At 31.1% G+C, this 15,427-nt stretch overlaps 2 protein-coding genes across 6 annotated transcripts in view; one reads left to right on the top strand and one right to left on the bottom strand.

Moving 5' to 3' along the window:
• The window catches only part of LOC125048675 (huntingtin-interacting protein 1-like), a 37,535-nt gene extending 31,305 nt beyond the window's left edge, over positions 1–6,230 (bottom strand). For 3 of the 5 annotated variants that reach the window (XM_047647483.1, XM_047647482.1, XM_047647481.1), the window contains exon 1: positions 5,881–6,230. Coding sequence is in view for 3 of the 5 variants with exons in the window: in XM_047647481.1 (XP_047503437.1) it covers positions 5,881–5,964 (84 nt within the window). In the remaining 2 variants the exon portion in view is untranslated. The remainder of the gene's footprint in view (positions 1–5,880) is intronic. The other 2 variants (XM_047647484.1, XM_047647485.1) reach the window with 1 other exon arrangement.
• Positions 6,231–6,694: 464 nt separating this feature from the next.
• Positions 6,695–15,343, top strand: LOC125048986 (FACT complex subunit Ssrp1). The gene is made up of 13 exons (XM_047647976.1): positions 6,695–6,949; positions 7,117–7,302; positions 7,507–7,722; positions 8,054–8,232; positions 8,538–8,777; positions 8,961–9,089; positions 9,636–9,797; positions 10,171–10,303; positions 10,967–11,148; positions 12,646–12,760; positions 13,497–13,694; positions 14,203–14,481; positions 15,009–15,343. Exons 1-13 carry the CDS (start codon positions 6,899–6,901, stop codon positions 15,090–15,092), a joined length of 2,154 nt encoding a protein of 717 aa, XP_047503932.1. The 5' UTR covers positions 6,695–6,898; the 3' UTR covers positions 15,093–15,343.
• Positions 15,344–15,427: the final 84 nt, after the last annotated feature.

Genomic DNA, 15,427 nt, shown 5'->3' with positions numbered 1-15,427 from the left:
TGCAATATACATAATTATGTTTATAAGCATTAAAAGTTTACCTAATTTATGTTCCGTACCTTTTAGTCATGAATAGGTAAATTTTGACGCTTTCTTTGTCAACCTCGATTGTTAATTTTCATTCTGCTTTTATATTAGGTCTGATATCTCGAAATTTGGATAACTTCTTGCAAGGTAAAAATTTAACTCTAATGGGGCAGTCGAAACTGCCTTCAAAAAATTTATTGATTCCCGTCCAAATGTTTTTTTAGTAAAGGGATCAATGAACTATCTATAAGATGCCAATAGTGCATAGATAGTAATGATTACATACTTTGTTTATTTAAAATATATTATATTTTTAATAAATCTGCTTTTTGTTCCTGTTGAACCTAATATACCATATACCTATGTTTATGTATAGAATAAAACCTTTACTAGTACGGAAGGGGACAATAAACTGACGGTAACTGTCCTCCAGCCGCTTCCGCTACTGATGAACCCGTGGTGCGGATGCAATTATCACAACTACACTATTACAACATTAACATCTGATAGGAATTAGAACAATCATAATACACAGAATAAAACAAAGGATATAAGCTACACTTCCTCTGAACATTACGATTTATCCGAGCTTATATAGTAATTTAAGTCTAATCCAATTTACTAATAAGGATATTTAATATAGGAATATGTCCATTAACACCTACAGTCTGTATTAAAGTAAAATACTCTCTGTTCTCGTGTTCTATTTTTTCACTAACACTTGACTGTTTTTACTAACAATAGTTTTTTCCATTTCAATCTTCTCACTTGGTCCGTGGTGTCCAGAAGTTAAATAGCCACATATTACAAAGTCCTTAAAAATAAATAATAATGATAGAGTCCAATAGATAGAGTCCAAAAAGAGATAGTGATTTATGAGGAATATTTTGATATTTTGCAGAGGGTGTTTGGTTCATTGTGTGTAAATCGGTTGGATTTGTTGGAAGAAAAGCAGAAAAACAAAGTCGCTAAATTATACTAATAAGAGTTGATTCATTTGTTCTACACGTTCGAAATAAAACATGTTTGTATTAGATAATCATTTAGCGAATTTCATAACATCACGCTACGACTGAATTAAGTATAAAAACATTTCAAACCAACGATTTCTTTTAAAATGGCTTTCCGTTATATGCTATCTATTTTACGAGTTTGTTAGTTGGCTATAGTATCTATAGTACCGGTTCCAATTGAAAAAAAAATTGTTTATTTATCATTTATTTCATACTTTAAAAGAACATTATAACATCATCATAATTATATCATATAACATCGGGATTCGTGTCCCCATACATAGAATGTGTTCCTATAACACTCACTTCTTCAAAATTGATGTTTTCGTGCTTTAAAGCGCCTTAAAAATCGGTATTGTAATTGTTAGTTTTTTGTGAATCTACTAGAAATTTCTGTTTACATTTTCGTGGCCATTATTGTAATTTTTTTTTCAGTTCTGTAACTGATACTTTTTGATTTATATATAAAATCTTATGCGTGAAACAATTTAAGGTCACTTGTGTATATATTTTTACATATCTTGTATTTGTGATGTATCTGTCATGTTTCCTAAATAAATTAAGGTACCTTATTAACTACCCTACGACTACAATGACGCGATTGAAACCCGTGAACTAAAGATTAAGATTGCTTGCCTTTGTGTGCGGAAGTGAGTCTATTCTACCCGGAAGTGAATTTAAAGCAATTATTACAGATTTTACGTAAAACGTTTTCATATCAGGAAAATTAAATATAAGAGAAAGTAACCGTTACTGGAGCTTGACAATGGCTTTAAGATAATAACTGTGACTGATAAACAAATCTTTAATTCCCTATTACAAATATTTTAGCATATGGGTCTTTTATATAACAAGTTACTTTAAAGAAAAAACTTTTTAACCGGATTAAAGTTATGTATTATTATACATTTACAATTATTAAACATAATTTTAAATTTATCCGACGTTTCGCGTGCTTTACAGCGTGCGTGGTCACGGTGACTGAAGACAAAAGGTGTTGGATGTCAAAAAGTATCACATCTGTAGAGAAAGTTGCATTATCTGTATTTATTTCCCCGGAGTTGGTATCGACTAAAAGATAGAGAGGAGGGTTTTGGCAAAAATGGCTCACGGTGTCCTCTATTTTCGCGGATTGTTTTTCTTTTTGTGTTAAGGTTATGTTAATCAAAGACAATATTATGAACAAGTTACTTATTAAATAAAACCACAGCTATGCCATTTTCCCTTTCAGAAGCCTCCTGAAGCCAAAATCCAAATTTTCCTATGCGCTTAAACGACAAAACTAGTTTTTAGTCATATGCTAATTTTAAGCAGCCGACGTCGAGGACACTAGGTCATGGAAGTATGTTATATTATATATATATATGAAATTATTTATATGTATGAATGTATGTATAGTTATTGAAATCAAACTTACGTATAAACGCCTCACTATAAAACATCCATTATCGAGTATTAATATTACTTTTTACTGTTATATCGATCAGTCACCGTGAATGGTTTCGAAATGCAAATGTTTCTGTCAAACATTGTTAAATAAGAGATGAACTAATTTTAATAACGGGTGTTGATTGCCAATAGATCGATTACCAATTAGTCTCAGAAACTGCACAAACATGCATAGATTTTTAGTAATCATTGCTAGTTCGACAACAATTTGACAAAATCTTGTTTTATGTAGTGCTAGCTGCCCCGCGAACTTCGTTTCGCCGTAATGTTTTATATGGATCGGAAACGGATGAGAAACGGTTCTCTTTTCGCGAAAACCCTGAGTACTCAATAAAATCAATATAACGAATAAAACGTTTACACTGTATTTTGCAATTCATTTTTATTTTATGTATGTCCCATTTGTGAACTTCAAAAAACACTTTTTCTACTTTTGGTGAGTAAACAAAGAAAATAATTATGTAAAGTTGGTTAAGACTTATTTCATAAATTAAGAAGAATAGTATCATTTTCACAAGTACCGTTATCATTAATATTTCTCTGCAGGCCTCTTATTAACCCTTTACTTAACGTATCGAAGAAATCTTTTACTTACTCGTGGGAACGTAAAACATCACTGTCAGTAGGTCAAACAAAGAAATTGACATTTTGAATGCAGCTTCGTACATTCACGTACTATCAACGTGAATTGTTTAGCAATTGTTATTCCGTTATGTGAATCTCAATTTTAACATTTAAGCATTTATAACACGTAAATCAACTTTAAAGCATCATTCCATAAACTATAACTTATACATAAACCTACCTAACAATATTATATTATCTAATATCATTATTATAATAACAACTTTTCTTAAATGCTGCTAGAAAATAAGTCAAGGCCGGCTGTGATTTAGGTACATGAACGATTATGCATATACAATTAGAAAAACAAGATAGGAAGATACATGAGTCATAAAGTATTATGCGAGTAACATAAGACATTCTTATGCATTGTGATGTGGTGTCATACCTACTATAGAATTATTTGTATAGACTGACTTTATTCTTTGATACAATCACAGACTGTGTCCATACTAGCACCTGGTCTTACCATATCGCAACAAATATCTCCCTATAAATTTCGTTTACAATGGAAATGCACCACATCCAACATTTTATGCACTCTTTAAAATCAAGTAACTTAACAGTTTCAGTAGATATATATATATATATTCGCTTATATAAAGTATTCGCATACATACTGTATAAAAAAACATGGCGTAATTAACGTAAACATTTGGCGTAACAGGATAAAAATCTTTTTAACTTTTTTAGCTAACTTCAGGGTGTCGGTTTTTTGTGACGGTGTGCTGGTGTCGGTTTTATGCGACGGTGTGCGCGCGCATCGTAAAAATTTACTCTCATCATTTTTCCCTAACCCGCCAAAAGAACTTCAATAAATGTTCGTATCAAACGATAATATTTCGCGGAATCGCGGACACTTGCAGCCGGTTTCTAATCATTCATCACAGCTTCCCACGTTTTTCACTCACTTATTTCGTTATGGCTTCAATAAAGTTTTGTAATCTACCTAACCAAGAGTCATGTTCCTATCCTTAGTCCACTTAAAGCTCACCAATATTCAGCTTACTTTACCATAACTATTATAAGGTAAGTACATAATATGTACATAAGATATATTCTTCTTTAATATATTAAGATGCATAGAATAATTATATTAATTTATTTCACATCACATATAGAAAGCAAAGCAACTATATCTAACCCTATCAATAGAGACAGACTTTAAAAATATACTTTTTGACCATATAGGACTCAAACTCAAAAACTGTAAACAAATATAAAAGCGTAACGGGAACGAAACTATTGGCGTTGGCGTGGTGTAGGCGGATACCGACAATCAAAGCTGTAGTGAACAATCCATCCGGCTCTCTCAAATTTAACCCACGTTTTATTTTATTAACCACCGAATGTATATTTAATATAAATTTATAGACCTTTAAGACATACTACAGACTAACATTCTTATAAAAACGTAAATTGTTTCGTAAGCAAATGAAAGTACTATTTATTTTAAAAAATAATGAGATTACTTGGGTGATACTTTCACAACTAAAGAATACACTTATTTCATTTCAATGATTTCATCTTCGCTTTATATGATACAAGATCTGCTACCAGTTAAGTCACCCATAACAAATATCAACTAACTTACCCGTGTAATCCAAGAACACAAGAATAATTCTATACACCAAACTCAATCAATCTAGAAGTATGGCGAATGGTTATCGCAAAATGAAACAACAAAATTTATCTATGTATGATAACATTGATAACTTATCAGGTGTCCAGTCAGTGTTCCTTTAAGTAAATGATAATGATGATAGCAAAATATTAACATCTTTCTCACTTAACTATCCTTCTTCTTTTAAGATACTTCTCCAAATACAAAGTGAATAATATCAGAAATTATCTTTTTTATGAATTATTAAGGATCTACATAACATTATACCTTTTAAATTTAAAATAGTTCTATATGTATGAACTTTGGTGTTTATAGTATGAATAATATTTATAAGAGAATTATTATAATACTAGGAAAGTGGACAGACAGAAGGTTCAGTTCAAGGACAGAGTTCAGGAACTGGATGTGACAATAAGGCAGAAGATTTTGTCCCTCATACTTTACTAATAAAAACTAAATGAGTTGGTACTTAATTAGAAGTATTTTATCATCAAGACCTAAATTAAATTTGAAGATTTTCTTTTCAAATGTTTGTTTTATTAAAAAAATGTATATGACTCTACATACAAATAGAATTTTAAGGCTTAAAATTTAATCTTTGATGATAGGCAATAATAGTGACTCTTATTTATGTTCTTGTTGTTCAACTTGGGATACAGCCACTATATTTTATACTTATAATAATATTATTATTAATGAATCCATTAATAAGCAAGAAATATTAACAACTTAAGTAGGTCAAGTGATAAAGTTTGCATTCACATTTACAACAAGATATTCTTCAATATTTATCAAAACAGGTTCATCACTCATGTTTTTGCTGCCTAATTATGAATGTATTCCACCATAATATTATATTTATACTTTAATTCTTGCCATATTATTACAGTAGTTATTAACATAAACTAGACTACTATTTACATTGATTTTTAATAGGATTTAAAGTTAAAGTGCACTCATATGTTTCTTTAAATTACAGTTTACTAAAAATAAACAAAAAAAAATATTTAAGGAAAAATATCCTACGAATTTTAGCAGCTAATAAATTCTAATAATTGTTGTGTTCCAGCATAATTATGAAACATATGGAACACTATTTTTATATTATATATTAACATAAATATATATGAATATATGACTTACCTGAAACTTTTCAAAGTGTTCGCGTTCTGCATCCAAACTGTTTTTCTTCAATTGAAGTACCCTTGGTAGCGATAATGACGCCATAGGATATGCACATGTAAAGGATGACTACGAAATAAACGAGGATATATTACTTAAGACTTCTAAATCCTATCAACGTTAAGGATTTTATTTCACCGGTTTGATAACACTAAACAATAGGGATTTATATTTTGTATTAATATTAGGGATACTAATTTAATTAATAACTGTTTTTATTAAAATCCTAAACAAAACAAACTCTATTTTTTTAAATCACAACAAAGATACCATACGTCTTCGTACTATCAACATTGAGTGAAAACTGTAATTTCCAAATTGTCATTTATCAAATTGAATTATTTGTTGATGTTTGACATTTTGCTAATTGACATCGACGCAATTATATTCTTCGTTTTATCCTGTGGTTCCCTTCGGGTATTTCTTACCCTGAATCTGATCTGTTATATATAGTGTTTTTTTTATGTTAGTTTACTATTACTACATTAATAGTACTTGTCCCTAGATGATGTATACAGTAGATAAGTGATTTAATGAATTAGTCAAGAAAAAACAAAAATGAATTAAGTAAGATAGCAAACATACACTTATAATATCCTAGATGTGAAAACACTGTTGGATATGAGATATCTGTCAAAAAGAATCGCTATTGAAAATAAAATAAAAAACTCGATATCACAAAATATCGATACTTTTTCGTGTCTACACAGATCACACAAGCAGTCAACTTTACTAGTGTGTGTTAAGGGATTAAACTTTTTATAAAGGTACTCTAATCTGTGGACTTCAGGCTTGCCGCTTGTTATTACTTGACTCAAGTTGATTCGTATTTACCTAATAGTACCGTATTTAAATACATATTAATTTCCTTTTGTTGCGTTGTGTTTCATATTGCCAGTCGGTAATTATTACTTAACGGCAATAAAAAAGCGAAAAAAAGACAAAGCCAGGAATTGTATATTCTCCAGCACACGCTACTATGGAGTTTTTAGAATACAACGATGTTTCAGCTGAAATAAAAGGCACCATGGTATGTTATCGAGGCTTTATAATAAATTTAAGTAAGACTTTTTTGCTAGTAAAGAATATAACTATCTTAAAATCTAATAAAATGTGCTAATGTGCTTGTACTTTCGTATGTTATATATGCCTCACTTTTACAACCTCTTAAAATGTTGTTTATATTCTTATTCCTAGGTTCCTGGACGGCTGAAGATGACCGATCAGAACATTATCTTCAAAAATAGCAAGACTGGAAAAGTGGAGCAAATTTCTTCCAATGACATAGAGCTAGTTAATTTTCAGAAATTTATAGGCTCCTGGGGGCTCCGTGTTTTTCTTAAGAATGGTACTCTACACAGATATGGAGGATTTAAAGAAGGGGTAATGTTATTAAAATTTATTTTATTTAAAGCTCTTAATACCTTGACATCTTAATTATTTTATATGGAGTGTAAAATCTTAATATTTGGAAAGTGAAATTGAAAAGCTGAGAAATTGAAAATAATTTTAATTTAAATTTGGTCATACTGTCCAAGACTAGCTCCTAAAGACCCTTAGCTTAAAATAAATTATTTATTATTTAAGGAACAAGAAAAAGTGGCTAAGTTTTTTAAAACTAATTATAAGAAGGACATGTTAGAAAAGGAATTATCTCTAAAGGGCTGGAACTGGGGCACAGCTAAGTTTAATGGAGCTGTACTTAGCTATAATGTGGGGTCAAATACAGCATTTGAAATTCCCTTACATTATGTGTCACAGTGCAACACAGGCAAGAATGAAGTAACATTAGAATTCCATCAGGTAATAAAATTAATTGTGGTTCAAAGTATTTTGGTTTTACAGTTTTGTATGCTTATTTTTCTTTATAAATAAGTTAATTAATTTATAATTATATAGTTGCACTTTTGGTGATAATAAACAGTCTTATAAGACACCAATATATTAAGTAAAGTAAATGTAGCTAGCTAGTCTATTTATAAGTACTTCTAGTTTTATATAAATTTATATACATTTTGTTATAACTTATTGTCACAGATCAAAATTTAGTGAAATTTGAATTTTAAAATTATTTTGAAGAATATTCAATTGACTATTTTAAGACTTATTTATGATGAGTATTTTTATTTCTTAGAATGATGACACACCAGTATCTTTGATGGAAATGCGTTTTCACATACCAACAAGTGAGTTGGCAGGTGACATGGATGCTGTGGAGGCTTTCCACCAACAAGTGATGAACAAAGCCAGTGTCATTTCTGTCTCTGGAGATGCCATCGCTATCTTCCGAGAGTTACAATGTCTTACACCACGGTATATATTTTACATATTTTTGTCCATAGTCTTAAGCAAACATATCATGATCCTTCTAAAATATTGACTTACCTATACAGTATATAACAAAACAAAAAAATAAAGTCAAAAAGTTCAAGATTTAATAGCTTGATAAAAACTTCAAAGTTTTAATTTAAAAAAGTTATTTTGAAGCAAACCAAAGATGCCTTTTTTTTAAATTTCAATGAGCGTTTGAAGAATTGTATGGAATTCCCATAAAAGATTTTCCATTTATTTTTAAATTTAAAACCATGTTATCCACATTGTGATTTTTTTGATTACAGTGGTCGTTATGATATCAAAGTATTTCAAACATTCTTCCAACTCCATGGTAAAACTTTTGATTACAAGATACCAATGTCTACGGTGCTTCGTCTATTTCTGTTACCACACAAAGATACACGGCAAATGTTCTTTGTTGTATCTTTGGATCCACCCATTAAACAGGGTCAAACAAGATATCATTATTTAGTATTGCTCTTTGGTATTGAAGAGGAAACTAGCCTGGAGCTACCTTTCACTGAGTAAGTATTAATATAAAAAAAAATAGATTTATTTTAATATAATGAGAAATTAATAGTCATAATTATAACATTTTTCATAGCTTAAATAAATAAATAGTAAATAACCTTTTTTAATTTTAGTAATTAAATTACTTTTGCTACCAAAACTTCAATGAATAGTCATTGTATATTTGAATGTTTTAGAGAGGAACTAAAAGAAAAGTATGAAGACAAAATCACAAAGGAACTATCTGGGCCAACATATGAAGTACTAGCGAAAATTATGAAAGTTATCATCAACAGACGTGTAACCGGACCTGGTGATTTCTTAGGGTAAGAGTTAATTAAATTCTAACAATAAACTTCTGGTTGGTAGGCACAGATGGCTGGTCATTTGCTTAATGAGAATCAATGAAACAACAACATGCCAAAACTAAAGTTCCAATAAACTAAAATTATTATGCTATATTGTAACATCTGATCACCATGCAAATATATGATCCCGGGGTTAACATAATTTGACCGAAATATGTAGTTTAAAGAATGCAATTTTATTTTATTTTTTAAAGACAATTCACACCAATTGACCTAGTCCCGTGCTAAGCTGGTGAAGCTTGTGTTATATATAGACATATAAATACATATTTAAACACCCAAGACTGATCTAGTTTTAATTAATATATTTTTTTTACCTGTTTGTTCTTAAATCTATGAAACATGTAATAAAAATTCCATGAATGTTGCTTGTTTTATATGCTTTAAAAAAACTCTTATCGGGCTATAGAACTAACAAAACTTCAGGTTCTAACAAATTTTGTTTATATTCATCCATATACAAAACACCAGTATATATACTTTATGATAATTATTTCATTTCAGGCATCACAAAACACCAGCCATAGCTTGTTCATACAAGGCAGCGGCTGGATATTTGTACCCGCTAGAGAAAGGCTTCATCTATGTCCACAAACCACCCGTCCACATCCGCTTTGAAGAGATCGCCTCGGTTAACTTTGCGAGAGGAGGTGCTTCATCTACTAAGTAAGTTAAATTTCAATCATTAAAGCAAGGCTAAAAATTTAATACACTTGTGTTGTAAAAAATTAAATCTCTTGAAAACAAAATATTAAGCATTATATAAATCTCTTAAATTTCTGAACTAATCTCGGTGTCATTAAATAGGATGCCAAAAGCAACAAAATTATTTAGAAATAGATTATAGAAGTTGACGAAATGTCTTGTCTGTGACCTCCCATACTAGATTAAAGCAACGCATCATTTGTACGTACTCGACGAACACGCTCCGCGTCTTAGGTGCGCATTACGCGTGACGACATTTGACTTAACTCCGCGTTTAATGATATTACTATTTAAAGGTATTTAAATATATATTAATTAATATTATTAATTTCAGATCATTCGATTTTGAAATAGAATTAAAACAAGGCAGTATCCACACATTCAGTAGTATAGAGAAAGGGGAATATGATAAGTTATTCAATTATATCACCACTAAGAAACTGCATGTTAAGAATACAGGCAAAAATGTAAGTATTTTATGATTTCGGCGTTTGAAATTACAACTTTCATTAGATACATTGTTGTGTTCCTTTGATGATGATTTTGCCCTTTTTATTTCATTATTTCTAAGAGTAAATTGTTTAAATATGAAAATAGTTAAATTATGTTCAAGTAGTTCCTGCTCCGTGGTTTTTTCTTTGTTAATTGGTAGCGTAATCTTATAAAGTCATATCACTAAATAGAAAATAATAAAAAACTTCAACTCAAATCTGCTCGTCCTAATTCAGTTAAACTTTCAATCTCGTAGGCCCATCGCTCTTTTGGTCTTTGTATCTTTGTCCTTTTGGTCCTTGTTTCTTTGTCCTTTTGGTCCTTGTTTCTTTGTCCTTTTGGTCATTGTTCCTTTGTCCTTTTGGTCCTTGTTCCTTTGTCCTTTTGGTCCTTGTGTCTTTGTCCTTTTGGTCCTTGTTTCTTTGTCCTTTTGGTCCTTGTTTTTTTGTCCTTTTGGGCCAGTCCATTGGGTTACCGTTTTTGACCATCTGCCATCTGTATGTGTCTTAGTTTGATTCTAATTTTAGTTTATGAATTTCTAAATGGGCAAGCTGTTAATTAAAAACATGATAATGATGTAGGTATCTTTTCCCTGTTATTACTTCTTCCGCACCCATCTTCATTAAATCTTTTTTCAGGACAAAGCTCTATACGATGACGACTTCGGTGATTCGGACACTGAGAAAGAGCCCGATGCGTATCTCGAAAGAGTCAAAGCCGAAGCGAAGGAACGAGATTCAAATGACAGCGATGGCTCAGACGAAAGTACTGATGAAGACTTTAATCCCGATAAGGCCAAAGAGAGTGATGTTGCTGAAGAGTAAGTTCTTTTTAATTAAGTAATAATTACCTTTAGCTCACATAGACTACATTATTATGCTGAGGGAACTTCTTAATACAGAAACAACGCCTTTTGAGATGGTAAAACTAGTATAGTGCACATGAAATAATAAAAACACACACACACAAAATAACAATAAGAAAAAAAATTAAATAAAAAAAAGGGTGCGTGTACTTATGTACGCGCGTAAGAAGTTATACTTCTTTGGCATTATTAAAAATAGTTTTAGATTGCATGCAAATAATTAATTACAATTAAATAATCAAAGACTGGAAAAGGAGTCATTATAGTCAATAAAGTTCAGTTTACATTTGAAAAGTTAAATAAATAAATATATATTTATATTCTCCTACATTAAGTGTAACATAAATTCTTTTATTATTCGAATGTTGTTTTTAAATTATGTCCGATGCCGTAGCATCTTCCGTGGGCAACTTCATTCTGTTAATTTTGTGTCACGGTGCGCGCGCAATTTTTCATAACGCGCCTAAAGAAGTATAACTTCAAAAATATACCTAATGAGAGATATAAAAAATTGTTTTTTTTTTTTCGTTTCCCATTCGGTTTGTTACAAGTGTGTAATGCGTGTGTACTGTGGCTGTAATTGGCGCTTGCTCAGCATTATGCTAAGTAGAAGAATGTTCCACAGCGGTTCATTATCACATACTATATATAGTTGATTATGAGAACGAATACAAACTTATGTTTTTTAGAACATTTCTAATAGAAACGTGCGTCGAATGATGTCACCATGTCGCTTACAAATTAAAAAATTATACGTTAGGCAATTCGGTATAGATTTTAAATAGTTCAATGCATCGTAAAATACCAATGAAATTATCAGAATTTCGTCAATCAAAATAGGTTGTTAAGCTAGTTGGAGTTGGTGGAATATTAAAGGGGTCTCTGGACCGGCCAGTCAGTCGTTAGACTGGTTTTTTTTTTTTTTTAAGACAATTCACACCAATTGACCTAGTCCCATGCTAAGCTGGTGAAGCTTGTGTTATGGGTACTAGGCAACGGATATACATACATATTATAGATAGATATACATATAAATACATATTTAAACACCCAAGACCTAAGAACAACACCAAATGCTCATCACATCGATGTTCGCCTCAGCCGGGGATCGAACCCGGGACCCATGGATTCGCAGTCAGGGGTACTAACCACTAGACCAATGAGTCGTCCTGGTCGAGGATACTCCTATTGGATTTGAAGAACTGTTAACAATCCTTCCTCCACATTCTCAATGGGGAATCGAGAAGAACACGTTATTGATGGTTGAATTTTTATAGATACAGATTAAATGATTTGTGGCTTTGGTAGTACCTTTAGGGTGTAGTTTCGATTTCCGAGTAGTAAGCATTTTCGGTTTAAAGGCACTATTAAGAAAGTAATTTTTCCACTTGTATTATTGAGATTTTCCATTTTATTTATCTGATTAAGTAGTAATTCTTTTAATGTTTTCAGATATGATACAAATCCATCGTCGTCGGAAGATTCGGATGCGTCAGATGCGTCTAAAGGAAGTAAGAAAGAGAAAGAAAAGAAAAAAGAAAAGAAGCCCAAGAAAACAATTACAATCGTATGTATTTTTTAATAATGCTTTATCAAAATTATATACATTAATTTAAAAAAACAGAGTTACATATGTTGTGTTAATAAAGGGTCTTGCAGATTGCATCAGTTTTTTGTTCATTTTTATTTCAAAGACATGTAGGTGATCCATTGTCTGGCATATGTCGTCTAATTTTTAGATTTGACCAATCCGGTTTCCTCATGATGTTTTCCTTCGCCGTAGGAGCAATTGAATGGCACACATAGAAGGAAACTTTCGTTGTGACACAGATGTCATTCGAACGTGTGTGTGTGAGGAATAAGGGCGGAATTTAGCCACTATGGCAACATTTCTTTCGCTTCTGATAGTATAATAAGTAAAGGCCGGCAACGCACCCACTAAAAATGGGTGTCTATGGGCTGCGAAGACTGCCCTTTTTGGTCGTCCCGCAAGCTCGTTTGAACGCGATAAACTCTCAAACTACCGAACGAATTAGAAATTGTGATTCTTCCGAAAGTTTTATTTGTATAAATTATGGTGTTTTGTAAATTGATGATTGATATACATAATACATATATCTCTAATCATAGATATATATATATATATCATATATATATATATATATATATATATACATATGATGATTGATGATGATGAGGACGCAAATAATCTTGTCAAAATGCATAAAATCGACGCAGGCGGAAATTGAGTTTTGGCAAATACTATTTTATTTATGAATACTTGAATATACATTTATTTTCAGTCTGAGACACCTCGTAAACGCAAGGATAAATCGAAGAAACGTGAAAAGGACGCAAATGCACCTAAACGACCTTCTACTGCCTTTATGTTATGGCTTAATGAGAACAGAAAGAAGATTGTGGAAGAGAACCCTGGTACCAAAGTGACAGAAGTCGCCAAGAAGGGAGGAGAGTTATGGAGAGACCTTAAGGATAAGTCGGTAAGAGAATGGGATATCTGAACTTTTAAATATATTTTATATTTATGCTTACATAAGGTAAGGAATTGTTAACTATTACCGTTTAGATCTTTTTTTTTTAATTTGTTTTAATGTTCTGTTTATATATATTTTTTGTTACTAAGTAAGTTAATAATATTATAAATAGTGAATTTTATTGCTTAAAATTGATTCATTATGTATTTGATGTTAAAAAAATTGTCACTTGTTATAAACATACTATACTATATATATTCACTAAATATGTATGTCTCCATGCTATATATACGTATCATATAAATCAAAGGATAACGCGATATAAGCGCGATCCTACTATAGGCTATTTGCATTATGGTTTAATGTTTATTAAATAAAATTGTTCATACATAAAAATATTCTGAAGTCTGGATTTATTTAACTTTATATTTATATATTAAATAAATTGGACCTTTTAATACAAGCAGCAGTTATACCTCATAGTGTCCATTACTAATTTTATTTAAATTTTCAGGAATGGGAAGAAAAAGCAAGCAAAGCCAAGGAAGATTATAGTGAAGCTATGAAAAAATACAAGGACAGCGGCGCAGCGGACGAGTTCAAACAAAAGAAGAAGCAAGCCGATAAGGAGAAGAAAGCAGCGGAAAAGAAGAGTAAAGGACCCGCTCCAAGCAAAAAGGCGAAGAACACCAGCGCTGGATCCGGTTCCGGGAAATTTACCAGTAAAGAGTATATTGAAGATGATGACAGCTCGTCAAATTCTGATAGTGGGAAGAAGAAAGAAAGCAAAGAGGTTGATTGATAATTTTTGGTTTAATTAAGTAAGGGAGCACTCAAGTATTACGTAACGAATTTTAGGGGGGTGGTCCTTTTACAAAACGTTACGATGCGGGGCGGGGATTGAATTACGCGTTATTGTTAATATTATTTTCGTCTTTCCAGTATTTAACACCACATAATGGTAACTTTTAGGTATAAAGAGTCACTAGGTGGTCACGAAACGTTTTACTATACTTGGGTACTGAAAAACGTTACGGCGCGTAACATGGGGGGGAGGTCAATAATCTCCAAAAATTGCGTGACGTAATAGACGTAAACTTGAACGCTCCCTAAATATAACAACAAAAAATGTTGCCAGCCAAAATTATTTTATAGTGTTTGTATATTTTTTTTAGTTGGAAACGAACCCTATGAGCTAGATAATTATTATGAAAAATGTATATAACTTATTAAAATCTCTTTAGTGTTATTAATAACATTTCTTTTGGGATTTTATTAGCACCTCCTAACATGTTTGTACAAAATATGTTTGTCTTTCAGAGTAAAGATTCGAAGAAAGCGAAGGCCTCTTCATCAGAGGCAGAGGCGTCATCCGGTTCCGGGGACGAAAGCGGAAGTGATTAGTTCCATGAAGTATTTTCACTCATCTTATGAATTTTTACATATAACAATGAATGGTTATAAAATAAATCTCAAATACATTAATTTGTAATACTAATAAAAATATGTTACCCACGTTTTGTTCAAACATTGTAAATAAAATAATTAAATTGTTAATTGTAATTCCATTTTTGTGATTTTCAGTTTTGTGTTTGCTTATGTATATAGTTATATTCATTAAGTGATTGCTAGTTTAATAAACATTTTTTTATAATTATAGTTATTTCAATTCACTAATATAAGGCAGATAAAAATATACTAAATCAAAAGTATAGTTTATTTGCAGCAGTATTGGCCTA

Source organism: Pieris napi, chromosome 4, assembly GCF_905475465.1.
Source record: "Pieris napi chromosome 4, ilPieNapi1.2, whole genome shotgun sequence".
Taxonomy (NCBI): domain Eukaryota; kingdom Metazoa; phylum Arthropoda; class Insecta; order Lepidoptera; family Pieridae; genus Pieris; species Pieris napi.
This window is presented reverse-complemented; position numbering and strand designations above follow the sequence as displayed.